A 27,223-nucleotide genomic window follows, 5' to 3' on the forward strand; every position below is an offset into this window, starting at 1 on the left:
TTGACCTACATGAAATATACTACATTTGACACATAACCAACTTTGCATGTCCCCCTTAACTTGCAATCTCCACTGAGAGATGATAAAAAGCTGGTCAGAACTACTGGAAATAGACAGCTAAACGCAAGGTAATCCTTTAAAGCCGGGCGTACACTGTACGAGTTTTTGCCCTATTCGGGCCGATTCTTCAGTCGTGCGGGCATTTTTTGAATCGGCCGAATTTCAGCTTGATCGTAGAGGGGGGGAGGAGGGGGGACTGGCTTCTCACGACTACCTCCCGATCAGGAATCGGACGATCGGTGAAAATCAAACATGTTTGAAATTCAGTCGGCTGTCGTGAGGTTTTTGTGAGCGCATCCTGCTGTTCAAGCAGAGCTACGAGGGGGCGCCCTCCCCTCCTCTCCGTCAGCGGAGGGAGGGAAGCGGGCGTCCCTGAAGCGACCTCCGCCCGGCCCGCTCGCGGGGGCGTTGGGGAGGGCGGCAACGCGCTGGCCGCCTGTTTCAGCACTCCTCCGCGGTCCGCCGCCTGTTTCGGCACTCCTCCACGGTCCGCCGCCTATTTCGGCACTCCTCCACGGTCCGCCGCCTGTTTCGGCACTCCTCCGCTCGCGCGGGGGGGGGATGGGGTTGCGGGCCGGGCGACCTGCCGTGCCGCGCGGCCGCCGGTGCGTCTCGTCCCTCCTCTCTCCCCTCCGTTCCCCCGACGCCCGGTGCCTCCTGCGGGCCTCGCCAGAGCTGGGCTCGAACCCCTGCTCTGGGTCCCTGTCACCTACCGTCGCTCGCCTGCCTCTGCCACCACAGCGAGCGGTCCCAGAGGGGACACGACGTACAGTGTGAGCAGTCCGGTCTCGTCCGAGCGTCGCGCCGCACAGATCGTGAGCGGTGAACTTTTGAAACCCCGCGGTTCCGTCGCACAGTTTGAGATGTATATAAGTACCACGACTGAAAAACTCGTACAGTGTACGCCCGGCTTAAGGAAACTGGTTAAGACTTGAGACTGGAGTGGAGGATGGCCTTCCAGCAGAACACACAACCAGAGCTACTTTGGGAAACGTGCTTAAGTGTCAGGCCCAGTCAAAGTCCAGATGGCAATCTGAGAATGCGCGCCGTTCACAGGCCCTCCCTATCCAATAGGACTGAGCCGGAGCATTTTTGCAAACCAGAATAGGCAAAAATGTCTGTCTTTAGATGTGCAAAACTTGTTGCCGAAAGGTGGATCTCGAAGGACCATTAGCTGGAATTTGACGAGCTTTATAAAAAACAGTTTTTGTGCTAAACTAGCTGCGCTAATTCCACCAGGCTAAATGCTGACTTTCCAAGCTTTAACATGGCCAGAAGATAATGTCAACATCTAAAATGGAACCCAGAAAAAAAAATGCTGTTACAGAATCAGAAAATCAACCTTTAATTAAAATTTGATACAATGTGTTAATAGACAGCACACTCATCTTTAGTTTACAGATTTGTGTTGAGGTCATTGCGGCAACCAGAACAGCCGGAAGGTATAACAGCTGTTGAAACCAAACCTTTACATACGCTCTATAGAAGAATACATTTTTTTTGCTCTCCGACATTTAATCAGCATCAATATCTCCAGTTTTAGGTCAGCTAGGTTGGCCTAAATTATTTCCGTTTGCTAAAAAGCCACAAAATTTTGCAAATTCTTCCATCGCTTTCGTCAAATCCAGAAGTTTACATACACTATGCCTCGGTATGCTTCTGATCAAATCATCAGAGTTAAATGGAGGCACATCTGTTGATGTTGTCTACAGCAACACAGAAATAAGTCCTCAGAGGCCACATGGCAAAGAGGGAGCCATTACTTTAAAAGCAACATGCAGAGACATCACGGTTTGTGAATATACTCTGAAACACAAAGCTTCATTTGTGTTCGGATGAAACTAGACCTGAAGGGTTTGGCCTTAATCAGCATTTTTAAACTTGGAGGATATGTCATGCTGTGTGGTTTTTTTTCGCTGCACGAGGGACCGGTGCACTTCACAGGACAGGTGGAAGCTGAAGCTTCGACACATATGGGTCTCCCAAATGGACAATGACCCCCGAAGCGTACCACCAAATCAGTTACAAAGTGGCTTAAGGACGACAAAGTCAACGTTTGGTACGGGCCATCACAAAGCTCTGATCACGGTCCCAAAGGAAGTTTAAGAGCTGAGCAGAACAGGCTGTGTGAGATGAGGCCGACTGACAAACCTGAATCAGTTCCTCCAGCTCAGTCAGAAGTAATGGGCCAAGATTCCAGCCAAATATTAGGCATATTGGGTTTATGGAAAGGACCCCAAATTCTACAGTTTAGAAGGACATGTAAATACAATGTATTCCCAGTGACCTAAAACAGGGAGGGTTTAGTCTTATTTAATGTCCGACAGAGAGAAGCAAACGTCATGTACCTTTTTATACGCCGCGCGTAAAGATCTGGTTTCATTACGCTTTTCAATCCAGAACTTTCACTGCAAAACCTGAGAGACGAAAAAGGGAAATCTCTTATCGGGTTCCGCCTATTGATCCGGCGAAACAACAAAAAGGAAAGAAGATATCGTCGCCTCGTTTCACTTTCAACCCCCCGAAGTACAGGATTGGTCAATGCGATCTCTTCACACGGGGGGCGAGAGCGCCGCAGGAAAAAAAATGAAATGTGTTGTTGCTCTCGTTTCGACTCGCTGTCCGAAAGCACGTGATGATCCCCGGCCCTTTTCACACATGACCTCCCGGGCTCAGGCGTGGGGAAACTGGGATGACAACTGGGGTGGAGGCTGCTTTGAGCACCGATGGAGGTCCTTCACGGAACCTCCTGGGTCCGGTCTGCGTGAATCCCCAACCAGGAACGCCTTTAGCCCCTTTAAAGCGTTCCGTGACGCCGAGAAGGCGAAACCAATGTGTGAAAAGGGCTCCTGAATGTTCCCTCTAAAAGGGGCCGACAAACGTTTTAACTCAGTCATTTACTTCTCCCCGGTCTGAGGGATCCTGACCCCCCGGCCGTCGGTGGGGCGATGTTACCGGAGCGCCCGCGGGGGGAGCCCCCCGTCACGACGAGCGCTAAAGGCTCGCGTAATACCGATCCCTTTTCACGAATTCCCTGTAGGCGAACTTGGCGTCCTTCTTGCCGTGCGGGATGCGGCCGAAGGGGGCGTGGTCGTTGAAGCACGAGGGGAAGACCTCGTCGACGATTTTCTGCGCCTCCTCGTGGCTGATTTTCCGCACGGCCTGGATGGAGCGCAGGGCGCGGCTGCGGACACACTCCTGCTGGACGACAGCGAAAGGACGTGGGTGACGGACTGGAAACACGGATCTAACGATTAGGACGTTTAGCCCGGCTTTACGTACTTGTTGATGCTCCTTTAGGCCAAAGTTGAATCTGGAGAGCTCGGTCCTGAAGGCGCAGTCTCCGCTGAGGTTAGCTGCTCGGATCTAAAGACACAACCAGAGACCGTGAAGCTCCACTTTGCAGACATGCCAAGTAGGCGGCTACAGACGAAGCCCCTCGCTTGTCTGCAAGACGCCGGTGACCCACCTCGGAACAGGCTAGGTGTCTGAAGTTGTTGAACCAGTCCACGTGGGCCCGGCAGTGGTCAAACGCATGGATAAGCTCGTGGGTGACGACCCGGTTCATGTGGGACTGCTGGTGGATGTTGTTTTGGCACAAAACAATCTGGCAGAAGGACGAGATTGTTACGCTAAGAGAGAGAGAGGAACCTCGAGCTGCGTAGCTTCCCCTACAACCGCGGTCGTTACTGGCCTACCTGTGAGGAGGCGGCGTCAAAGCCGCCGCTGACCGTCCCGTCGCAGTCCTCGCAGGAGAAATGCCTGTCTCTAAATACCTCGCTGTTCACATGGGAAAAAAAAGGGACACGTTTGAAGCGTCAAACACAGAGGTGACAGTATCAGGATCTGGGCCTCGTTGGCTGCGTCTGAGCAACATGTACCATTTTAAAACCAAGCGTCATAGGGCTGGGCGATATAGAAAAATAGCACATCGATAAAATCGGAATCATATTGATTGATATCGATAATTATCAACAAACTCAAAATATGTATTTTAAGCGCAGCCCTGGCCGTTTTATGCTGTTGCTTAGCGACCTATTTGTAGATACAGAACACACAAACGCTGAATTCCAACTCAACCCTTTATTCAACCAACTTTATACCAAAACTGCAAGTATTTAAAAAATTAAAAAGAACATGTGCTCTCTGAACTCTTTGAAGGGAGCGGAGCATTACTGGGTCTGCGTTTGTGATTGGTTGGGAGGATGTTATGACTGTATTATTAACCTACATGATAGGCTGGAATGTAAAAGGAAGGAAAACTGCTCTATTTTACTTTTTATTGACCCCCCCCCCCCCCCCCCCCCCATCATCGATATTTGTCTATCAATCGATATAAATTGTTACTGAATTATCATCCAGCCCTACGCTATCACTGCAAAAACAATTAACTTACAAGTACACCATAAAGTTCAGTGCATGCACCTCTGATCTAAATGAACTGAAGGCTACAGGACGCTCACGCTGCACCAAGCCGAGGTTGGCATCCGTTTGGCTCCGTAGCTAAGTAACAGGGAAGGGAGCGCCATGATAGGATGGAGGCATTGATGAAAAACACAGCTGTCAGTAAGCAGTTCAACAAAGACAAGTGAATATTCTTGCGGAGAAAATATGTTTTCAGACGGCTTGAGGTGGATGTTTTGTGGCTTTAGGAATGGCATCCCACGGTGGGGAGTGGCATCACGCGTCAGGCCTGTGTGGGTGTATCCTGGCGAGGATTAATAAATTATAAAAAGAAAAATGGAATCTATCGGTGAACTGTGCAGAGGTTGACATCGTATAATAAAGAGGTGGGGGGGGACAAATTTTCGCATCAGTTAACTAAAGTCACATTTAGCCGAGACATCGGGATTAGGGCTGGGCAATATTTCAACAACAATATATACCCATCGCTAGACGTATATTGATGACAGAAGAAAAATAAAGGTCAATAAAAAGTTCAATAGATCAGTTTTCCTTCCTTTTGCAATCTAGCCATGCAGGTTAATACCACAGTCATTACATCCTCCCAACCAATCACAAACGCAGTGCCGTCAGCAAGCCCCGCCCCCTTCAAAGAGCACAGGTTCTTTTGAAAAAACTTGAAGTTTTGGTAAAAAGTCGGTTGAATAAAGGGTTGAGTTTGATCAGAGGTGGATGCACTGAACTTCAGCTTTATGGTGTACTTGTAAGTTAATTGTTTTGCAGAGATAGCGTAGGGCTGGACGATAATTCAACAACAATATATATATATATCGATCGCTAGACATATATCGATGATAGAAAAAAAAAAGGGTAAATAAAAAGTTAAATAGATCAGTTTTCCTTCCTTTTACATTCCAGCCTAAATAGCCTTTTGGCTAATTCTGGTGCATTTGCAGCAATGCTAATTAGTGTACACTGTCCCTGTCAAACAAATGAATAAAATAAATAAAAAATAAACACAGACCAAGGAATGCTCCATCACCAAGCCCCAAGGTTGTGTGTCCTGTGTCTAAAAATAGGTAATTAAGGGGCTGCACTTAAAATATATGTTTTGAAATTGTCAATTATCGATATCGATCAATACGATTTAGATTTTATTGATTTTTTTTTCTATATCGTCCAGCCCCGATCAGGATCCCTCTGGTTTCAAATGAACTCTGCTACCCCGCATGTTTAAAAACAAGGTGGCAGCAGTATCATGCTGTGGGCCCTCTTGGACCCACGTGGGCAAGACCCTCCATCAGCGATTGCTTTGGAGTAGTACAACCTCAGTTTAAAGTTACAGTTCAACCAAACTAGTGTGAATTTCTTTTTTTTTTTTTTGAACAGCAGAGGTCACATTCCCATCTGTACATATTCTGCTACAGTTTGCCTTGAGGAGGCATGCCGGGTCCGGGTTCAAGATCCAACGTACCAGCCGGAGCTCTTCATGGCACTAAGGAGGAGTTGGGCATAGGGACCTGACAGGGACACAGAGAGACAGAGAGAGAGAGAGGAGCTAGCTTTAGCTTTAGCTTTAGCTGAACACACCAAGCAGTCCCAGCCAGGTGAGCTGACGGCTGCAGTCACACACTCCCTGCTCATGCCTTCAACTTACAAGCACATCTCACGCGTCAGCAGATCGGGTGGCTTTTTTTTTTTTTTTGCCTGGGAAATGCTGCATTAGCGATCATCGATACTCACTGGTTTCTATGGCGAGCGTCAACATGAACTGACACTTGTGGTTCTTTGTCCCCAGGCTCTCTCTGAGTAGGGACATCTTGGGCTTCGCCGTGTTTCTGGCCGGGTAGTGACCATATCCATAGTCTTCTTCTTGCTTGGCCTGATCCATGGTACCGGAGGTGGGAATGTCAGCACAGGTTCGCTGGGCTGGCTTCTCCACCGCTAGCTAAACAGGAGGAGAGGTCACTGCTGGGGTGTCTGGGTCACGTGGTTAGGGTTCCGCGGTCACCGTTGATTGATGTAATTTTTCAGATAATAAAAAAAAATGCTTGAAATATTAGTTTATGGGTCCCTTTGTGAAAGTATTTTCGGTTATTTTCCGAAAATATAAAAAAAATTTTTTTTCTGTTTCATTTCGTTAGCGTGGACTCGCATCATTTACTATCCGGGGAGACGCCGGTGCGCCGGGGAGGGGTGGTGGCTTACAGTCTCAAACTGACTTACTTCAATGGAGGCTACCCAGTTGGCTTGTGTGGCTGTCTGGCGTGGGCATATCTCGTCCGCCTCATGCAAATGGAATTTATAACATTTCCTTACGATGCCTGTAAGCTAATGACTACAGACCATTGCCTACATAAATGTTGTTTTTTTTATTGTTTTTTTTTTTTTCCCCCACCAAACATCTCATGTCCAGTGCTTTAGTTTGACGCCTTCTGATCTGGCTACTTGTCCTGTAGATGTCAGAGGGTAATTGTGTTAACTCACCTAGTATTTAGCAACTAAAACTTTAGAATTTGTTATTTTAAATAACTTAAGTTGATCCCCCAGTGCTGTACTGACCTGTTGGCGATTATGTGGTTCCTTAGGCACTAAGGAGAGGAGCGGCCGAAAGAGAGGGGATACTAAATCACTCAATAGACCTTTAAAAAACTATGTCCCCCTCACTTCTGAGATGATATTTATGCCTTTGTGGTCTGACATATAAATATAAACAGTTGTTTTGTTGCCAATGTAAAATTAATAAAGTCAAATCATTTTAAGAATGTGATAAATTCTCAGGTTGTGTAAGGCCATCATTGGTGGTACTTTATATTTAATTACTAATTATGTGGTAACTAGTTAAAGGACCATTGGGGAAAAATGCGTGTTCCTACATTTAACTCCACCTCCACCGTTTCGCCATCTCTCTTACCCGGGTTCTTCACCGGCTGACCGTTAAGGACTGCACGCGATGCGGTTTCTTTTTCATCGTCAGATGCTGGACAGTCATTACCTCTGACGAAAATGTGTGAGCCTGAGCATAACGGATAAACTCCTGCTTCCTTATATATATATATATATATATATATATATATATATATATATATATATATATATATATATATATATATATATATATATATTTTTTTTTTTTTTTTTTTTTTTTTTTTTTTTTTATTTATTTATTTATTTATTTATTTTTATTTTTATTTTTTTTTTTTTGCTGAACGGAGATACATGTTGCAATAGACGATCTTTGTTTACGTCGTGCGTACGCAGAGCAGCAAAGGCTGCCGGTACTCCGCTGTCATGGCTCCGCACGTAAACAGAAAGTGGTGAATAGCGACACGTTTCGTAGTGTTTATCTCACGTGAGCGGTAACTACGAGCGACCCGAGGCCCCGGAAGGAGAGCGGCAGGTACTTCAGAACGTCCCGGTGGGAGAACAGTTCTGTCTGTGGTTCTACTCGTCCTCATTTCACCCAATAACGCTTCCGTGTCGCTAAGCGGCTAGCAGGTAGGAGCCCCGCAACGTGTTTTTTTTTTTTAAAGCGAGGCTGCTTCCGTTGCCTGGACCTGAAGACTACAGAGCAGTCAGAGACAAAAAAAAAACGAATGGTGGTGTAGCATGTCCGGGGGAAACAGAGCCGTGGAGCTGCAGCTCCAGATGAGGCAGAACGCCGAGGATCTTCACAGCTTCATGCGGGAGCTGGACACCTGGGAGGCGGACATCAGGAGGAAGGACGAGGAGCTGAGGACTGGACGAGTCCAGGAGGTCCCGGTATACGGCCCTGCTGTGGAGCACACGGTGGACCTTCAGGCGGTTCCGATGGTGCTAACGAGCTGCTTGTTGTCTATGTGTGTTGCAGAAAACACTCCCCCCTGTCCGGAATAAAGACCACAAAACCAAGAGGAGCGAAAGGAGGAAGAAGAAGGAGCCTGCTGCTGCTCCTGCTGCTGCTGGCGACACAAAAGCGGAGGAGCCCAGAGTGGCTTCCAGGCTCAGATCCTATGATTATCCATCGTGGGACAAGTTTGACGTGGTAACCCTCCGCCGACCCTGAAAGTACCAGAATCTGTGTTTGACTTGAGGACGCGAGCGGCGGCTGCACCTCAGCTTCTGCTCTCCCACCTCTGTCGGCAGGACAAAGCCCTGGCAGAAGTGGACAAGGAGGAGGTCCCCGCCGAGTCCAACGAGTCCGACTCGGAGGAGGTCGACAGGGAGAAGGCGCTGGCCGAGAAGGAGAACGTAATATAACGCTTCAGTTGTGCTTGGACAAAAAAAAAAAGAGAGAGAGAGAGAGGGAGTTGAATGACAGCGGATGCTTTCTCTCCCCCTCCCCAGGGTAACAGGTTCTTTAAAGAGGGGAAGTACGACGACGCCATCGAGTGCTACACCAGAGGGATGGAGGCAGACCCGTACAACCCTGTGTTGCCCACCAATAGAGCCACAGCCTTCTTCAGACTGAAAAAGTCAGTGCAGCTCGCCCCCAAGCCGCTGGATTTTAGGCCACAGGCCGACTCAGAGTAGCGCATAGCTGCGAAGGAGAAGGAAAATAATATATATACGAGTTTACAAAGCGAGATTAAAGAGGAAAATCAATAGCCCTTTTTATTCTTACGGCCAGAAACGCAACCAGTTCTTGGCATAAATGCAGTTGGTTCTGGTTCCGGCGGAGAACAGGTGCCAGGAAGGAAGCCGCGAGACACCGTAAAGCCAAGCAGGAGACTGAAGGTCGCGAGACACTGTAGTGGCAGCGTCATGGTGCGGAACGCTCCATGCCAGCGAGTGACAGGGAGGCTCGTGAGCACGGAGCCGGTTTGGGTCGGTACGGCCCGGTCAAAGTCGGCGCCGACGTCCCGTCTAGACGGCGCTCTTTGTTAGACAGGACTGAGCTCCGCTGCTCTGTGTCGGCCTCGCGCCCACGAACTCGCGGCGAGAGTTCGTGGGCGCGAGGCAGCTGAACGCGCCCCCCTCGTCTGCTGTCCTGCACAGGTACGCCGTGGCGGAGTCGGACTGCAACCTGGCCGTGGCGCTGGACGCCGGCTACGCCAAGGCGTACGCCCGGAGGGGAGCCGCTCGCCTCGCCCTGCAGAGACCGGAATCCGCGCTGGAAGGTAGGAAGGAAGCGGCTTCCAAAGCGACGCTCCGTTTAGCCCGGTCCGCCCCTGAGCCGATGCCTCTGAACAGATTACGAGACGGTCCTCAAGCTGGAGCCGAGCAACGCGGAGGCGCAGACGGAGGTGGAGAAAATCAAGCAGGTGGGTGGCCGCTCGGGTTCTGTGCGTTTAGAGAGGGGCGTGGTGGTCCTCTCTTTAACCGAGGTTCTGGCCGGTTCAGGTCCTCGGCCAGCGCGACGCCCCAACTCCAGAAGGCCAACCCGCGGAGGCTTCCGTAGGCGACCCCGACCAACAGAGGCGGCTGGAAGAGCAGCAGAGAAGACAGGAAGCAGCCGTGCAGAAGGACAGGGTAAGCCTGGCCTGGTTTCTAACCGCTACCGGAACCGGTGTCGTGCACTGAGCTATATAATACACTGGAGTGCTAATCACCGTCTGTTTGAATGAGTCACTTTGAAGCCACCAGCCGCCATATTGGTACTCCCTATTTCCCCCCAGTAACTAGGGAATATGTGCGCTACAGCATCGAATAACGAGGATTTTCTCATGTTCAATGGGGACTTAAGACTTTTAAAATGTCAAATGCCATATACTTTTATGTTATGTTCTAAAAATATCAAGTACTGAGAAAGTCATGTGCTGAAATATTTTGCATTTTATTCATTTAAATATATATGTTTAACATTTATAAATATATAAATAACAATGTACAAAAACATATATTTACATATATGTGCACATATATATACATATATACATATACACATACTTATATATACATACATATATATTTAATATGAATAACATGTGAAATATTTCAGCACCTAATTTCCTAGTAGTTGATAGTGTTAGTACATCCACTGACTGTAGAATTACCTGTGAAACGTTTTCACTTAGCCAGAAAACTGCTTGTTGTTGCAACCAAATCCTATGGGATTCTGTGAGAGTAGGGAGGAGCAAGATGGCGGCCAGTGACTTCAGTTTGTCGGCAAAATCAGCACTCCAGTGTATTATATAGCTCAGTGGTGTCGTGCCAAACGACTCATCCCCGTCAGAATTTGTTTCCCATGCGTCTGGAACTGACAGCGTGTTCAACTGGAAGAATAAATCCAGTCAACTCCGCCTCATTTCCAACCTATTAGGCGTGGAAATGAAGATGTTTTACTTTTCTTAACAGAATATAGCAATGGTGTCGTTACATTATCGTTCAGTTAGTGGGTTAAAACTGAAAATGTAACACTTGTTAGTGCGATCATAAGGGATTGTTATGTTGGTTAAAATCGCTCAATATAAGACGTTCTGGGAAAGAAAACGGCTCTGTGGTCATTTCCAGATGTGTCACCAAAATATTAGCTTTATGTTATTAGATTGTCTCATGTTTCTCTGCTGAAACCAAAAATCCACCTTCCCGAGTCCATCACAGCTGTCTACTTGTTCGTCTTTTTTCTTTTTCTTTTTTGGTAGCTAGACCCGCATGAATGGATCATATAAAGCGGATTTCACGTGTGATCAAATGAACACTGAATAAAAGGTACAGCCAAAATGATCAGATCTAATAAGATTTTAATTCAACCAAGAACCATATAGAGATATTAAGAAAACGAGATATGTCGCTTTTAAAAATAGAACAATATATGAGTAGTTTAAAAAATATCTATTTCATTTTATTAGAATGTAATGTTTAAAAACATTTAGACTTCACAAGTTTTATTAATTTCAAGCACTCTCCTGAAGCAGGGGATGCACATTCTGCTGGGGATGAGTCGTTTGGCACGACACCGGACGCGTTTTGGCCCCTGGGTCTTTTTTTTTTCTCTCTGCACCACCGGTTGCTCCTAAAGCTGAGCCGAGCTCTCTGCCTTTCAGGGAAACGCTTACTTCAAGGAAGGGAAGTACGAAGCGGCGGTGGAATGCTACAGTAAAGGAATGGAGGCGGACGCCACCAACGTCCTCCTGCCGGCCAACAGAGCCATGGCCTTCCTCAAGCTGGAGAAGTAAAAACGCTGGGGCCACTTTGGCCCCGGAGGAAACTTTCAGAGAGCCTTTCTCGCTTTGTCAAACACGCGTTAGCGGGATGCTCGTGTCAGACCATGTCCGTCTTTCCTGCTGCAGGTACAAAGAAGCAGAGGAGGACTGTACCACGGCCATCTCCCTGGATAACACTTACTCCAAGGCTTTCGCCCGCCGCGGCACGGCCAGGCTGGCGCTCAGGAAGCTGCAGGAGGCCAAAGAAGGTGCTGCACACCTCCCAGAACCATCACACATCAGCTGTTAACCCTGTCTATCTGTGGTATTTCCTGAACTGTACCTGGCTCTGTCAGATTTTCAGCAGCTGCTACAGCTGGAACCAGGGAATAAGCAGGCCCTCAATGAGCTCCAGAAACTCCAGACCGTACGTCAACGCCATCCCGTGTTTTTCCTCGCAGCTCCGAGGAGAGATCCCCTCGCTCGATTGATCGACTAACTTTTTTGGAATCCTCCAGGATCCGAGCTCGGGTGGCGCTCTGCAGACCGGGGACAGCTCGCAGAGGAGGACGGTCCAACCCGTAGACAAACCAGAACATCTGCGCTCAGCCGTGAGTTGCAGACCTCACTTCTAAACCCATTCCTGCTCTATAGGAGTCAGCAATAGTTCTGCTAGAACAGTTTAGGTGCATTTAGACAGGCCCTCCTCAGGCGCTGTAACGTCACTCCACCAGCAGAGGACCTCGCTCATCCACTCAACTAAACGTCTGGCTCTCGCCTGCTGTGACAGCGGCCGTTTGTCAAAGCTTCTCTTCTGGTCTTCAGAAACCTCTGAGGAGGATGGACATCCAGGAGATCAGCGGGGAGCTGCCGGCGCCGGCAGAGGGAGCAGCTCCGCCGTTAATCCAGGAAGTAGAGAGGAAGACCGAGGACGGATCCTCCCCGCTGTCCTCGTCGCCCAGCGCCAAGATGATCAAAATCGAGGAGATAGCAGGAGCCCCGTCACAGACGACTGACTGGTAGTTTTTACACGCGGTAGCTGACTAAATGAAATATTTGCTGCTAAAATATATTCTGTGACCGTTAACCCACTTACCTCTGGCATCAGCTGGTAATTATTCCCGTAGCACGATGCTGCCGCCGCCATGCTTTAACATGGGGATGGTGTGTTCAGGGTACCTCTTTCCTGCCCTTACATGGCCTGCAAGCAGGGCTCCTTACGGCTTTTGTCCAGCCAGTCCTCCGTAAAGGCCAGATTTGTTGCTGCATGGCTAACAGTCGTTCCCACCTGAGCTGTGCTCCTCTGCAGCGGCTTATTGCTTTATAATCCTATCCCGCTTTAAACTTCTCCCTATCAACATGTCCATTAATGCTCTGTTCTAGCTCCCGCAGAGACTCCCGCCAGCCAGCACAGGAGGAAACCGTTCAGGCACCAGAAGCCCCGACTTTAACCCCGTCCGCGCAGACGGACGTGCCTCCCGCCCCCGCCAACAGCTTCCAGCTGGAGTCGGACCTCCGAAAGATCCGACACCAGCCGGAGGCGGTTTACCGATACCTCAGGGTGAGCTTTCAGTTTCCATTCCCTTCAGCGATGGTGGCGCCACTCTTTGGCTACGTTCACACTGCAGGTCTTGATTTATAACTTTTTTTGCGTGGTCGTTTATTCTACTAAATAAATGCAACCGTCATCAGAATGGTTAAGACCCCAAAGCGACCAGCGTGGCCCAATAACAGGAGAAAGTAGAAGTCACGCAGAACTGTTTATAGAAGTAACAACGGATGTGATTGTCACTAGAGGTGTTCAGTGTAGCTGCGTTTAAAAAAGAAAGGAAAAAACGTAACAGCGGATGTTGCCGTCTCCGTGTTAATATGAAGTTGTTGAGCAATGGGAGCCAAGAATATCAAGACCACTTCATAGCACGGCCATGAAGGGTAAGAAAAGAAAGCCCGGCTATTAACGGGCTTTTTGTGGAGCCGTGACTGCTGCGGCTGTAGAGATGTCTGGATGTGTGGTTGGAACCAGGACAGGGACATAAAGGAGGGATGAAATGCGACATGACCGCTCAGGCTGCGGACGCTTTGAAAAAGATATCCGGTTCAGTACCATAAGGATGCGGCACAAATCGGATCCTTCTTTGGGGAATTGGCCGTTCACACCGTAGTACCGTATTTTTCAGACTATAAGTCGCTCCGAATACAAGTTGTGTCAGTCAAAAAATGCGTCATAAAGAGGAAAAAAAACATATAAGTTGCACAGGACTATAAGTCACATTTATTAAGAAGTTTATTTCACACAATCCAAGACTAAAAACTGCCATTTAATCTGATAAGGCAACTTATTCAATTGCACAGCTGCATCCACAATGGGCTGAATAATATGGAACATACCTGGGAGGATGAATGAGGTAAATTAGCATAACAAGCCACCAACTCCTAACCTGAAAGTTCTCGTCAGAGCATTTCGGTCTAATTACGCTGAAATTAGACCATGAGCGTAACGGTGCTACGTGCTAAGCTAACAGTAGGACACTGATGTTTGAGCGCAACATAAAGCTGACGTGCATCAGCGAAGGTGTAAACCTCCTGTACAACAAAGCTGTAAGCTAGCGCTAGCCGATAACAGGATTCTGTCTCGGTCTGTTTCCTTGGAACTGCACCGCGCAACTCTTCACTGCATAAATGCATACTGAAACAGTGAACCAACATATGCACGTGTGTTTGTTGTTTATAAGCTAATGTTTTAAATCATTTTGAAGTGGTACAGGAGCAGCACATAAGATTCTATAAGCCTAGAGTGCCCTCTTGTGGCTATTAGACGGTAATGTTTACTACTTGGTTCATGTAGTTCAGTATGATTTACCATTTAAAGTTGATATATAAGTCGCACATGACCATAAGTCGCATGATCGGCCAAGCTATGAAAAAGTGTGATTTTATAGTCCGAAAAATACGGTATATGGGTCCCATATGGGCAAAATAAAGGTTTTATTTGTGATTTGTGTGAAAGTAGCATTAGTTGTTTTATTTTTATCTGACTAAAAGTACGTTCTGGAAAGCTTTTGGATGCTAAAAGCTTCTGTCCTTGTTAGGCGTCCTCTTAACTTAGTTTCTCTTCCTCGTTGGCAGCAAGTCAGTCCTGCAGCGTACAGCCAAATTTTCAAGAACTCGCTTGAACCAGACCTCCTCAATCAGATCCTGAGAACCCTGCGGGATTTCTTCATACAGTAAGCACCTTAGGAGAACCAAACGTTAAAGCTGAGCTGGTTTTATTGATTCAGTCCGTAGAACGGGCAAGACTGGCTTATTCTGAGCAGCATAACAGCATGAACTCCCCTGCAGGAATGAATCTCCGGCCTCCATCTTGGAGACCCTCGACAGTCTGGCGAGCGTGGGGCGCTTCCACATGGCCGTCATGTTCATGTCTGCGCAGGAGAAGAAAGGTGCTGCAGCTCAACACACATGCTGTTATTTTTCCCTCACAAAATGTAATTACCCAAAAAAAAAAAATCCTGTGTTTTTCTCCTCCCAGTTCTTAAGGACTTGTTTGACTTCCTTCTCCAAGCCGAGCTCGACCAGTCGTCCGTGGCGGTCTTGCAGAAGAAGTACGGCGTATGATGGGCTGGGAGCCAACTGTTGAGACATCAAAGCCACTTTTGGTGTCTTTTCTTTGTGTCCGCTGATCTTCGGATTCCAGAAGGGCAACTTTCCATCTTATATCATCTTTAATGCACCGGAAGAAGAATAAAGGGCGCTAGTATGAAGGCACTCAGCTCTCTTTGAATGTTCCACCGGTTCTTCAACCTGCTAAATAAACCCAGACCTTTGCTGAACTGATAAGGCTTCACTTAACCAAATAAAACAAATGGCATTTTTTGAAGTGGGTGTTTTAGTTTCTAACTCCGATTTTGTAAGTTGTTTCACAGATTTTTTTTCATTTTTGTATTTTTTACATAGTGGAACTTCTGAAGATAGGTCAGAAGATACAATTTCTATATGTCAGGGGTCACCAACATGGGGCCCGTGGGCACCAAGTAGCCCCCGAGGACCACATGTGGGGCCCACGGGCCTGTTCTTAAAAGAAAAAAAAAAAAAGCCCAATCCACCAGTGAGCTGCATCAAAAGCTATTTTATTCTGTTACCCTTCCAGTTTAGTCACACTTGCAGTCATGTAGATTTAAAAATGACAATTTTACATAAATTTAAGGTGAATGCCAACTCTTCCAGTTCGAAGTCAGCACAGGTAGCCCTTCGTATGACACAACACCAATGAAGTAGCTGTTTCAAAAAGGTTGGTGACCCCTGCCATATGTTGTCAATACACCCTAAAACAGTCTGATTCCTGCAGTTTAAACCTGATTCAGCAGACTAGCTGGTCTGATGCTAGCGCAGCACCCTAGCATCATGTTGCAGCCTGCAGCCAAACCCAGAGGTTATGAGTATGGAAAGCTGTTTTGGATATAATGCATATACTTTCCAGGTCCACCTGCCATCTGTTTAGTGCCCCCGCTAACAGCAGCAGATGTTTCATAAGCTGACTCATAGGGTAGAAGTTTTGTGAAGAAATAATGAGCCGCACATTGAGCGCTGAGAGGCAACAGTTTGTGAAATAAATACCCAAACCTGTGGTTGAGGGAGAACTTTTCTATATGCATATTAATAAATAAAAATCCTTGATATTTGCAAATGCCCCAATTCATGAAATGCTCCTCAAATTAAATCTGAGTATTGTTCAAGGTTCAGTCATGTATGGAGGATCGAAACTAACACGATAAAAAATAAACACAGAAACATTCAAATGACCCAATAAATGTACTTACTTTAAAATCTTAGAAATAATTGAATATTTATCGTCATAGTGTAACATATTTTATAATTTAATTGAACGTATTTTTTTGTGTGTGTTTTTTTTTTATGTTTTTCTTTTACTCATAGATGCATCTAGGCCTGAATGTGACTAGTAAAACTGAAATTAGCTTTTTTCCCCCCACATAAATGAAATAATCTTTTACCTATTTTTCAATATAAAAGTGTTTGATTATCTGAAATATTTAAGGAAATACAATGTTTTAAAAACTCTCTGTTTAAACAGTCGAAAACCTTACATATCTAACCTAATAACCGGTGTACTATGGTGCACAAGTCTTATTATGGTAGCATATTTCAGAATGTATGCTAATCAAAACCCAAGTTCTCACTACTGACGTACAGAAGAATGCTTTATATGTATATAGGCTTTTAAAATACTTTGAGGTTATAAGAGGTTTGACAGAACTGTGTTTTTATATATTGCTTTTTTATATTAAGGTGGCTTTTATTTTTCAAATACTGTTTGTAACATAATACCTAAAGCCGGGGGGAAAAAATGCAAAGACCAGTTTCTGTTAAAAATTAGCCACAAATGAGCAAAATTATTGTCAAAAATCAGAACAAACACTGTTTATTGACAGGAAAACAATTTGGATCAGTACTAACAGACAAGATATAAAAGAAGGAGATCTGTGAGTCTTAAAGCGGTGTTTCCTTTGAGTCCCTGGGCGGCCTGAAGGTCAGGATCTCTGTGAAAGTATGACCTGTGTGCGCACAAAGAAAAAGATGGTTGTTACACCTAATTTTAGACCAGTAACACAATAAGCGTTACTCTGTTTTTTTTTTTTTTTACCCTCCTTTACTACAAAACAGGCAGCTAATTAATTTACTAGTTAATTTGGACACAAGGCAGACTGATGAGGAATGTAAGGATGAACCACATCCGACTGCCTCCTAAAATCCAAAGCCTCCTCTCTCACGTTTCCACTGTTCCAGCGGCAGCTCTGTGTTGTCCGCGGTCTGGTCGTACGGCAGCGCCTCCGTCTCCTCCTCCACATCCCTGAACTCGCCGAAGAACGGCAGCTCGAGGGCCTCGGACGCGCTGGCCCTGCTCTCGGGGTCGAGGAGGAGCATCTTTTCCAGGACGCACACGGCTGCGGCGCACAGACGGGTAAACACAGAGACGCGTGAAGGCCGGCGAAACCAAAAGCTTCAGCGCTGGAGACGATCAGAGAGTTCACGTACCGTTGGAGCTGGCTTTGGAGAAAACGGAGTGCAAGTCTTTCTTTGGCACTTTTGGTAAACTTCTGATGTAGTTTCTGGCCTGTTGAGGTAGACGGAAAACAGGAGTCAGGGTACTGCAAAAAGGGAACTAAAAGTAAGTAAAATGATCTTAAAATGTGTGTATTTTCCCTTGATTTGAGCAGCTAAATAAGACTATTTAACAGTAGAATGAGTATTTTTACCCCTAAAATAAGATCATTTTATATTTAGCACTTGAAATAAGATGACGGAGGTGAATTGTTCTTATTTTAAGTGCAAAACTCTTATTCCATTGGCAAATAGTCTTATTTAGCTGCTCAAATCAAGGAAAAATCCACTAATTTCAAGAAAATTTTACTTTTAGTTTCCTTTTTGCAGTGTGTGATTTGGAACTTTGATATTCAGCCTTCCTTAGTTTGATATTATAACCTTAAATTTTCAGTGTAACCAACTTCCTTCAGTTTCAAATGTTGCTCATTTAGTAATTGAAGTCTATCTGTGTGTTATTTAATCTCAGTATGCAGTAGGATAAAGATAAATGATGGCACAACTTCAACCCTCCCAAGACATGATGGTCTACCTGAACCAACATGCTGGGGGAGAGAGAGGACCCCAGATAACTTTGGAAGAGCTACAGAGGTTCCCCCAGCCATGGTATGCTGGGGGGAAAAAAAGTTTTTATCCCAGCTTTAATTATCTGAATCTCAACAGAGAGGACAGAAAACAGCTTACATCTTGACTCTGGAGCTTGAGGACAAAGTCAGGAGTCGGCGTTCCTGTAACCTTCATGATTTCTCTTAGCTGGTCCAGGTCTGACAGAGGACAGGGTTAAGAATCACTGCCAGCATACGCTTTATCATCGGCTGTAGTCCAGCGTTCTCTCAGGTCGGCAGCAACACAGGGATCAGTGAGAGGAGGCTGAACCGCCATGCAGCCAGAGCCTCTCCACCTACAGAAGCCATTTTACACCTTATCAGATAACGGTGTGGTGTATGGTATGAAACGTTCATGAATACAAACAAGTTGGTGTACAGCTTTAGACATAATGCTTTAGACTGTATGCAGTGATACATTTAGAGCAGGGGTGTCAAACATACGGCCCGTGGGCCGGATCCGGCCCGCCAAACAATTTAGTCCGGCCCTGTGGCTAAATGCATTATTATTATAGTTTTTTTTTTTTTTTTCCCAGTGTCCTGTCTGGCAATGTGGCAATAAGATGCCAGAAAGAGCTCATCAGATTTGACTTTCCCAAGTGGACAAGATAAAAGGAAAAGAATGATAAAACAATTATTGAAAAAAAACATGTACTTTGTTTAATTGAAAATATGCAGTTCCTATATTGTCCACGAGGGCCGCTGTGTTTTAATTAGCAGATTAAGCTTCAGGTGTGGAAAAATTCAAATAATTTCTTAATTTTTATCTGTTTGATGTATTTTGTCATGCAAGACAGTGTTTTTAAGTTCCAAAAAATGTGAATAAATGTTTTTCAACATTGTACAATCACTGTGATCAGTTCTTATGCATAATGCACAAGTAAATGTTTAACTGAGTAAAAGTATTGTTGAAATTGCACATACTTTTCCTAAAAATGCTGAGGTTATTCATAATATATTGTGTAAAAGTGAAATTAACTTAATATAAAAATCAACAACAAGTCCACATGTATTAGTTCTATTTAATCTTGCAATGAGTTAACTCGTGTGGCCCTCTTGAGATCAGTTTAAGCTGTATGCGGCCCCTCAACCAAAATGAGTTTGACACCCCTGGTTTAGAGGCAAAAAGACGGCACTGGACTTGGTAGGGCTTTTATCATCACAATGAACGCTATGAAGAATCATGTTAAAATTCTACAGTAAGTCCATACGCTCCAGTCCTCACAGTTCAGTTTCTGAGTATCAGCAACATACCAGTCTGTGTTAAGCTAGGATTTTATCAGTGGCCTTGGCAAAGCCCTCCAACCGTAATGATGACAAAAGTACAGGATGCATTTAACGTATATTCTGGATTTTTAATAGATTTGATTAAAAACAAACCTTTGCCCTTGCAAATCATGAGACATTTTCAAACACAGTACGGAAATGACACCGAGTGAAACGGAGCAACTTGACAGCAGGTAGCCAAGGATACGGTCGTTTCCTTTGAACAGAGGTTTCCCCAGCAACATCTCTGCCATGATGCAACCCGCTGACCAAATATCCACTGCAATACAAAGCAGAAGCATAGCTTTCAGTCACTGTGTGATGTAAAAAATGCCTCTCAGACTCATTCACAGTTCCATGCCATTGATTTATTTATTTATATATACAGAACTGTCTCAGAAAATTTGAATATTGTGATAAAGTTCTTTATTTTCTGTAATGCAATTAAAAAACATGAAATGTCATACATTCTGGATTCATTACAAATCAACTGAAGTATCACAAGCCTTTTATTGTTTTAATATCGCTGATTATGGCGTACAGCTGAAGAAAACTCAAAAATCCTATCTCAAAATATTAGAATATTTCCTCAGACCAAGTAAAAAAAATAAATATATAACAGCAAAACAAAATCAAACATTTGAAAATGTCCATTAATGCACTCAGTACTTGGTTGGGAATGCTTTTGCACAGATTACTGCATCAATGCGGCGTGGCATGGAGGCAATCAGCCTGTGGCATTGCTGAGGTGTTATGGATGCCCAGGATGCTTCAATAGCGGCCTTTAGCTCATTTGCATTGTTGGCTCTGGTGTCTTTCAGCTTCTTCTTCACAATAGCCCACAAATTCTCTATGGGGTTCAGGTCAAGGGAATTGGCAGGCCAATCAAGGACAGTAATGCCATGGTCAGTACACCAGTTACTGTGAGAATCTTATGTCGTCTCTTAACCACTACCATACTTGTGATTTAGTTTACTGAACCAAGCTGAGTGTTTTTCAAGGCTCAGGAAACCCTGCAGTGTTTCCAGTTAATTAGACGATTCAAGTGACTAGTTGAATAGCCTACTAGTATACTTTTTCACGATATTCTAATATTTTCAGATAGGATATTTGGGTTTCTTAAGCTGTAAGCCATAATCAGCGATATTAAAACAATAAAAGGCTTGCGATATTTCAGTTGATTTGTAATGAATCCAGAATGTATGACATTTCATGTTTTTTAATTGCATTACAGAAAATAAAGAACTTTATCACAATATTCTAATTTTCTGAGACAGTCCTGTATATATTTCTTTACCAGTTTGCGTGTAGTGCATCCAGTTAAGGATAACCTCCGGTGCTCTGTACCAGCGCGTCACGACGTAACCGGTCATCTGCGTGTCGGCCTGCCGAGCCAAGCCAAAGTCAAGGATCTAAAGCAGAACGGAAGGCGGCCACAGCGTTACACTTTATATAATACACATGTGAATACATCAAGACGAGGCAGCTGTGTTTAAAGCCGAATCACCTTTAGCTCACAATCAGGGTTTATGGCTAAATTCCCTGGTTTCAGGTCCTGTTGGATGACAAATGATATATGTTGATTTTTTTTTATAACGTACAGTATATAGAATGTGTTTGCATTTTAATTTGTGCTGCCTAAATGTTAAACATAGGAAGATGAGGTTGACCGTGCATGATTATGGTTTGATAGGTCAAAGTTGCACGCACCCTGTGGATGATCCCCGCTGAGTGGATATACTGGGGGGGGAAATAAGATAAGGGGGGGAAAAAATCAGCTCTGCCTCCAGAAAACCACAAAGGATGTTTAGATTCCTCTTTTTTTCCCCCCCCGCCTTTACCTTAAGGCCTCTCAGCATCTGATAAACCAGAAACTGGACGCGATCCTCCGACAGCCTCTCCATCTTCATCAGCTTGCCGAGGTCGGTGCCCATGAACGGCATCACCAGGTAACTGCGCGTGTAAGGAGAGCGCTATCACGATGATGACGTTTAGACACAAAGTAAAAAGAAAATAAAAAAAATACGGGAGGTAGGGAATGGAAAAAAAAAACAGAGGAGCGTACAAATCTCGAAACCGATCCAGAGAGATCTCAGCTGTGAAAACGTCCAGCAGCCCAATCACCTGTTAAAGGCCAAAAAAAAGGAGCAAATTTACTATGCTTTAATGTAGCATACTGTAGGATATTTAATAGTATACCATAATATGGTATACTATACTATACTACACAGCACTAGAATACTTAGAAATGAATATCCCATTCATTCTATGCTACTCTATTATATTCACCTACACTTTAATATACTTTACAATACTATTAGTTATACAATGCACACTGACTTATAGTATACCAACCTGTACTGCAATTACTAAGCTTTGTGTCACACTATGGTAAACTATGCTACACTGTACTATACCATAATATACTATGCTATACTATAATGTACTATTTTATGCTATACTATACCACATTGTACTGTACTATACTGTAATAAACGTTGCTACACTATACTATCAGCTATTACGGGACAGTATACTACTCTGTGCCTTTCTTTTTCGTGTTATACTGTACTATACTCTGCTACGTCACTATTATTTCTATTTTTGAACAACAAACAGTGCAGCTGAAATACTCCTACATTTTCATGCTTCATGTGCTTGAGGAGTCGCAGCTCTCTGTAGGCCCTTTTGGCAAAAAGTCTGGACTGGAAGGGCCGGTGAAGCTTTTTGATGGCCACCTGTGTCCCCGTGCGGCGGTCCCAAGCAGAACTAGATTAACACGGACGGAAACATGAAAGCATCACCGTTATAAAAAAGATCATTATTTATTTTATTGAGCAGGAAGATAAGATTTGAGTCTACTTCAAGATCTTCTCCCAATGTCATTCATCAAGCCCTGAAACGTTCTGCGCTAAGCGACTGTGTTTGTGGTGGTGGGGAAAAAAAGGTGATCTTCGACAGAGTAGTGGAGCATTCGCTGCACTTAACTTGGGCTCTTTGACTTCTCGTAAACAATGAAGGGTTAGGGGGGTGTCTTTGTTGACCCTTGTGCCCTCTCACACAATGCAGAGGGGCCCCAGCAGGGCCAGCTGTGATAAACTGACCAAGGCTGCAGCTCTTGGACGTAACAATAAATCTGAATATCTGTGGAAAAAGAATCAGAACAGCAGCTACAAGAGCTAAATAAACTAAAACACATATTCTTCTGCACCACTTTTTGGGTATGGATCAAATACACCATTTATTTTAGTATCGCTTCCGGTTTAAGCGTCTAGACTTCTTTTTCTTTGTAATTTCTTTGATTTTGTGCAATACTGATGAAACGCTTTGGTTTAACAAGAGAAGATATTAAGTGCAAAATTAGGCAACATATTTTTTCATCACAAACTCCAGAGGCTGTTTCATTTCTCAACTCACCACACGGTCCCGTAGGCTCCGGTTCCGACCTGCTTCAAGTCCCGGTACCTTTCCGGCACCTCCCACACGGTTCTGTTCACCTCGTGCCGGTAGAAGCCCGTCCTGGAGCGCGCGGCGATGGCCATTCCCTACCGACGACAGGAGGCCGAGGCGCGGATGTGGCTCCGGTCCGGAATTTTCATGGGAACAGATCAAAGTTTGTCGTCCGAACTACAGAGTTTGTTTGGTGCTGCGCTAAATTCCTCCAGATGGACCAGCTGACTGCGTGCATGCGTGCTTGCGCGCGCGCGCGTGTGTGTGTGTGTGTGGGCCCCGCCCCCCCTGAGCAGAAAGACCCCCAGCACGGCTACTCTTTCACATTATTGTTTGCACGGCTCCTGGTCGCCCAGGGCAGTCTCTGGGTGTGTCCACAATGTGTCTCCATGGTGGGGGGAGAAAGCCCCAGAACATCTGCCCATCTGAAGACTGGAACAAAAACCTTTAGGTTCTGCGACCGCGACATCCATCAGACATCCCAGTCACTAGATAGGCTTCTTTGTTGCTGGATAAATTCAAGAAAGTTATTAATTTCTTGTTCAGAGGTGGTCCATGTGTAAATTTTGTTGTTGTTCTCTGAGCCTTCTTCAGAAAATTCCTCTAAAAAAAATCCGTATTCAAGAATTCCCACGAATTTCACTTAAACAAACCTGATTCTTGTGACTAATTTGTTTGAAGCAGGGCTCACAAACACGGTGCCCATGAGCCTTTTCTAAAAAATAAAAAAAAAACACAATCCACCACCAAATCTTTATGTTATTCCGTTACTCTTCTTGTTTAATCACACTTGCATTAATATAGATTTAAAGATGACGATATCTACAACAAGGTATGAAACATTTTATTATTTTACATAAAGGTAAAGTTAACTCTGACTGTTCCAGTTCAAAGGTCAGTACAGGTAGCCCTTTGTATGACACAACACCAATGCGGTAGCTCTCAGTTTCTAAAAAGGTTTGTGACCCCTGGTTTAAAGTATGAAGACGTGAATACACAGCTGCTGTAGGAAGATATGAAGTGAAAGCTGACGTGTCAATTTAACAGCACATCGTTCCTGGTGAGGAATAAGTGCAAGTGAGGGTTAGTCTTTTAATTTGTTACATTACGTTTGATTCAAACCATCAAACAAATCTACGTATAGAATGCGTAACACGTTTCTTTATTACCAGAAAAACGTGTTTCATAAAAGGTATGCACCTGTTAGAGATTATGAGATTACAGAGAGTGGACTGCAAAGGTGTTTACCATGTAAATGACAGATAAACGGACTCTGGAGGCACTGAGTCTGACATACTTGGATTGGACGGAATGACTGTTTAGGGGGAAATGTGTCAGCAAGGACATGTCTGCATTACAGCATGATCTTCTCCACCAATGAGATGAACAGAACACTGATGTACTGTTACATGCCCCTGAATGGGTGGACATTTAATGTCTGTGTGAGAGAACAAAGGGAGTTCTCAGGCACCTGTTGCATTGTGTTGTTATGAGAACCCAGTACTGAAGCTGTAAACATCCCTCTGCCTTTTAGATTATCCGTCCATCCATCCATTTTCTTACTCACTTTATCCCTACTGGGTTCACAAAGTGTGCTGGTGCCCATCTCCAGCATTTCAATTGGCGAGAGGCGGGGTACACCCTGGACAGGTCGCCAGTCTGTCGCAGGCCGTTTAGATTAAATATGGTAAAATATAGTTACAGTTTGAAGAGTATTTATATTACTACAGAGGTCTACAATAGAAACACCACATTATCAGATAAAAGAAACTGGAGCCACCAAAAACAGGTCTATTATTTAACAAACCACCATTGGTATGTAATGTCATTCTAGATTACAGTGATCAGGCATAACGGTATAACCAAATGGGACCCGTAACTGGTCTATAACTATGCAATCCAATATGTAACAAACATTGATGCGTTGTATACGTTGACACTTTGCTACCTCTTTATTAGATCAGCAGTTTGAGAAGCAGTAGCTTGTATGTCAGGTCAGACCACATCGGCCAGCCTTCACTTGTTACATGCATTATTGATCCTTGGTTGGCGATGACCTTTGTCGCCACTGTTCCTTCCTTGGACCACACTCAACGGCCACTGACGAAAAGCTGTGGTTTTGGAGGTGCTGGTTGTCTTGTATAGCCGTTAAGCCCTGGTCAAACTTGTTCAAATCTCTAGGCTTGGCCATTCCTCCTGCTGCTATGAAGATAAAATGATCTCGTGCTGCTAAATATATTCCGCTCACCAACCGGTGCCATGATGAAGAAGCAGTATGTATTATTCCCTTAAAACTGGTCTCAAGCTCCAGTCCTCCAGGGCCAGTGTCCTGAAACTTGACGTGTCTCTGCTTCAACACACCGAACGCCAATATTAGCTCATTAGCAGCGCTCTGCAGAGCTTGACGACATGCTAGTGAGGTAGTTTAGCCATCCGATTCAGGTGTGTAGGACAAGGGACACATCTAAACGCTGCAGGACACACCCCTCGGGGATTTGAGTTTGAGTGCACTGGCTTCACCTGTCTGTGGTCATACCCTATTTTAGAACCTAATTGGTCTATACCTGGGGTCCTCAATTCTGGTCGTTGAGGTCCGGGGTCCTGGAACTTTTAAGATGTGTCCCTGATCCAACCCACCTAAGTCAAATAATCAGGCCATTAGCAGGACTCTGGATAACTTGACTGCACACTGAGGAGGTAGTTCAGCCATTTGATTTAGGTGTGTTGAACCTGGGACACATCTAAATGTTCCAGGACACCTCTGCTGACTCCTCTCGGTGTGGAGGAGCAGCGGCTCTACTCCAATCCCCTCCCAGATGGGTTGGCGATGACCTTTGTCGCCACTGTTCCTTCCTTGGACCACACTAAACGGCCACTGACGAAAAGCTGTGGTTTTGGAGGTGCTGGTTGTCTTGTATAGCCGTTAAGCCCTGGTCAAACTTGTTCAAATTTCTAGGCTTGGCCATTCCTCCTGCTGCTATGAAGATAAAATGATCTCTTGCTGCTAAATATATTCCGCTCACCAACCGGTGCCATGATGAAGAAGCAGTATGTATTATTCCCTTAAAACTGGTCTCAAGCTCCAGTCCTCAAGGGCCAGTGTCCTGAAACTTGACGTGTCTCTGCTTCAACACAACGGACGCCAATATTAGCTCATTAGCAGCGCTCTGCAAAGCTTGACGACATGCTAGTGAGGTAGTTTAGCCATCCGATTCAGGTGTGTAGGACAAGGGACACATCTAAACACTACAGGACACACCCCTCGGGGATTTGAGTTTGAGGGCACTGGCTTCACCTGTCAGTGGTCATACCCTATTTTAGAACCTAATTGGTCTATACCTGGGGTCCTCTGGTCGTGGAGGTATGGGGTCCTGGAACTTTTAGATGTGCCCCTGATCCAACCCACCTAAGTCAAATAATCAGGCTATTAGCAGGACTCTGGAGAACTTGACTGCACACTGAGGAGGTAGTTCAGCCATTTGATGTAGGTGTGTTGAACCTGGGACACATCTAAATGTTCCAGGACATCGGACATTGAGGAACGGAATTGAGTACCACTGGCCTATGCTGCACTGTGCTATATGCTATATTTGGCCAAACAATGCTATGGTAGTTATAACCTACTCTCCTATACTAAGCTATGCTATACCATGCTATAATTGACTACACTATATTATGCTTAGATATACTGTACACGATGATATAGTAAGCTATACTATACAATGCTCCTACTCATACTCGTCGTCTTCCACTAGGCCACCCCCAGGGCCTCCTCCCGGTGGGACATCCCTGGAACACTTTCCTAGGGAGGTGTCCTGGGGGCATTCGGAACAAATGCCTGAGCCACCTCTGCTGACTCCTCGGTGTGGAGGAGCAGCGGCTCTACTCCAATCCCCTCCCAGATGGTTGACCTCCTTACCCTATCTCTAAGGGAGAGCCTGCCACCGTTCAGGGGAAGCTCATTTCAGCCGCTTGTATCCAGGATATCATTCTTTTTGTCATGACCCAAATTTCTTGACCATGGATGAGGGTAGGATAGGTAAAATGAGAGCTTCCCATCAGCTCTCTCTTCACCACAACAGATCGGTACAGTGAATGCATTATGTGCTATATAATGTGCTATATTTCTATGTACTGCTGTTTCTACAAGCCTCACTATATTATAACAAACTATTCTAGTGTGGACATGGAGGACATCCCTCTGCTATTATTGTATAACCATTCACAAACATGGGACAAACAGAAGTATGATAAATC

General features: G+C 45.1%; 3 protein-coding genes across 4 annotated transcripts; 1 reads left to right on the top strand and 2 right to left on the bottom strand.

Annotated features, from left to right (window-relative positions):
- Positions 1 to 1,975: 1,975 nt before the first annotated feature.
- On the bottom strand, positions 1,976 to 6,452 carry atp23 (ATP23 metallopeptidase and ATP synthase assembly factor homolog). 2 transcript variants are annotated; one of them, XM_036149104.1, is made up of 6 exons: positions 6,208 to 6,452; positions 5,939 to 5,984; positions 3,759 to 3,840; positions 3,530 to 3,667; positions 3,349 to 3,426; positions 1,976 to 3,264 (listed from the first exon to the last, which is right to left on the bottom strand). In XM_036149104.1, the coding sequence occupies exons 1-6, from the start codon at positions 6,353 to 6,355 to the stop codon at positions 3,055 to 3,057; spliced, it is 702 nt and encodes a 233-aa protein (XP_036004997.1). In that variant the 5' UTR covers positions 6,356 to 6,452; the 3' UTR covers positions 1,976 to 3,054. The 2 variants fall into 2 exon arrangements, with proteins under 2 accessions (XP_036004997.1, XP_012723208.3); XM_012867754.3 differs by having other exon boundaries at positions 1,976 to 3,258; positions 3,343 to 3,426; positions 6,208 to 6,450.
- Positions 6,453 to 7,732: 1,280 nt separating this feature from the next.
- Positions 7,733 to 15,402, top strand: rpap3 (RNA polymerase II associated protein 3). Its single transcript, XM_012867758.3, has 16 exons — positions 7,733 to 8,226; positions 8,315 to 8,488; positions 8,590 to 8,694; positions 8,791 to 8,918; positions 9,442 to 9,563; positions 9,637 to 9,707; positions 9,787 to 9,915; positions 11,430 to 11,557; positions 11,676 to 11,797; positions 11,885 to 11,955; positions 12,047 to 12,139; positions 12,354 to 12,547; positions 12,912 to 13,089; positions 14,655 to 14,752; positions 14,868 to 14,968; positions 15,058 to 15,402. The coding sequence occupies exons 1-16, from the start codon at positions 8,074 to 8,076 to the stop codon at positions 15,141 to 15,143; spliced, it is 1,953 nt and encodes a 650-aa protein (XP_012723212.2). The 5' UTR covers positions 7,733 to 8,073; the 3' UTR covers positions 15,144 to 15,402.
- A 1,547-nt stretch (positions 15,403 to 16,949) lies between these two features.
- On the bottom strand, positions 16,950 to 23,398 carry mapk12b (mitogen-activated protein kinase 12b). The gene is made up of 12 exons (XM_012867710.3): positions 22,934 to 23,398; positions 22,156 to 22,285; positions 21,582 to 21,640; positions 21,358 to 21,469; positions 21,227 to 21,256; positions 21,024 to 21,071; positions 20,814 to 20,928; positions 19,725 to 19,796; positions 18,330 to 18,409; positions 17,580 to 17,658; positions 17,315 to 17,488; positions 16,950 to 17,098 (listed from the first exon to the last, which is right to left on the bottom strand). Exons 1-12 carry the CDS (start codon positions 23,056 to 23,058, stop codon positions 17,034 to 17,036), a joined length of 1,089 nt encoding a protein of 362 aa, XP_012723164.2. The 5' UTR covers positions 23,059 to 23,398; the 3' UTR covers positions 16,950 to 17,033.
- Between the last annotated feature and the right edge of the window lie 3,825 nt (positions 23,399 to 27,223).

The sequence above is a fragment of the Fundulus heteroclitus genome, chromosome 17 (assembly GCF_011125445.2).
Source record: "Fundulus heteroclitus isolate FHET01 chromosome 17, MU-UCD_Fhet_4.1, whole genome shotgun sequence".
NCBI classification, from domain to species: Eukaryota; Metazoa; Chordata; class Actinopteri; order Cyprinodontiformes; family Fundulidae; genus Fundulus; species Fundulus heteroclitus.

Coding starts and splice junctions, on each gene's coding strand:
- rpap3 (XM_012867758.3), top strand. CDS start 8,074: ATGTCCGGGGGAAACAGAGCCGTGGAGCTGCAGCTCCAGATGAGGCAG. Junction 9,564..9,636: donor ACCGGAATCCGCGCTGGAAG/GTAGGAAGGAAG, acceptor GCCTCTGAACAG/ATTACGAGACGGTCCTCAAG. Junction 12,140..12,353: donor CAGAACATCTGCGCTCAGCC/GTGAGTTGCAGA, acceptor TCTGGTCTTCAG/AAACCTCTGAGGAGGATGGA.
- mapk12b (XM_012867710.3), bottom strand. CDS start 23,058: ATGGCCATCGCCGCGCGCTCCAGGACGGGCTTCTACCGGCACGAGGTG. Junction 21,470..21,581: donor CTGGATCGGTTTCGAGATTT/GTACGCTCCTCT, acceptor TTACACGCGCAG/TTACCTGGTGATGCCGTTCA. Junction 19,797..20,813: donor GATGCACTACACGCAAACTG/GTAAAGAAATAT, acceptor TTTGTATTGCAG/TGGATATTTGGTCAGCGGGT.
- atp23 (XM_036149104.1), bottom strand. CDS start 6,355: ATGGATCAGGCCAAGCAAGAAGAAGACTATGGATATGGTCACTACCCG. Junction 3,841..5,938: donor GCCATGAAGAGCTCCGGCTG/GTACGTTGGATC, acceptor CCATGTGAACAG/CGAGGTATTTAGAGACAGGC. Junction 3,427..3,529: donor GACACCTAGCCTGTTCCGAG/GTGGGTCACCGG, acceptor TTGTGTCTTTAG/ATCCGAGCAGCTAACCTCAG.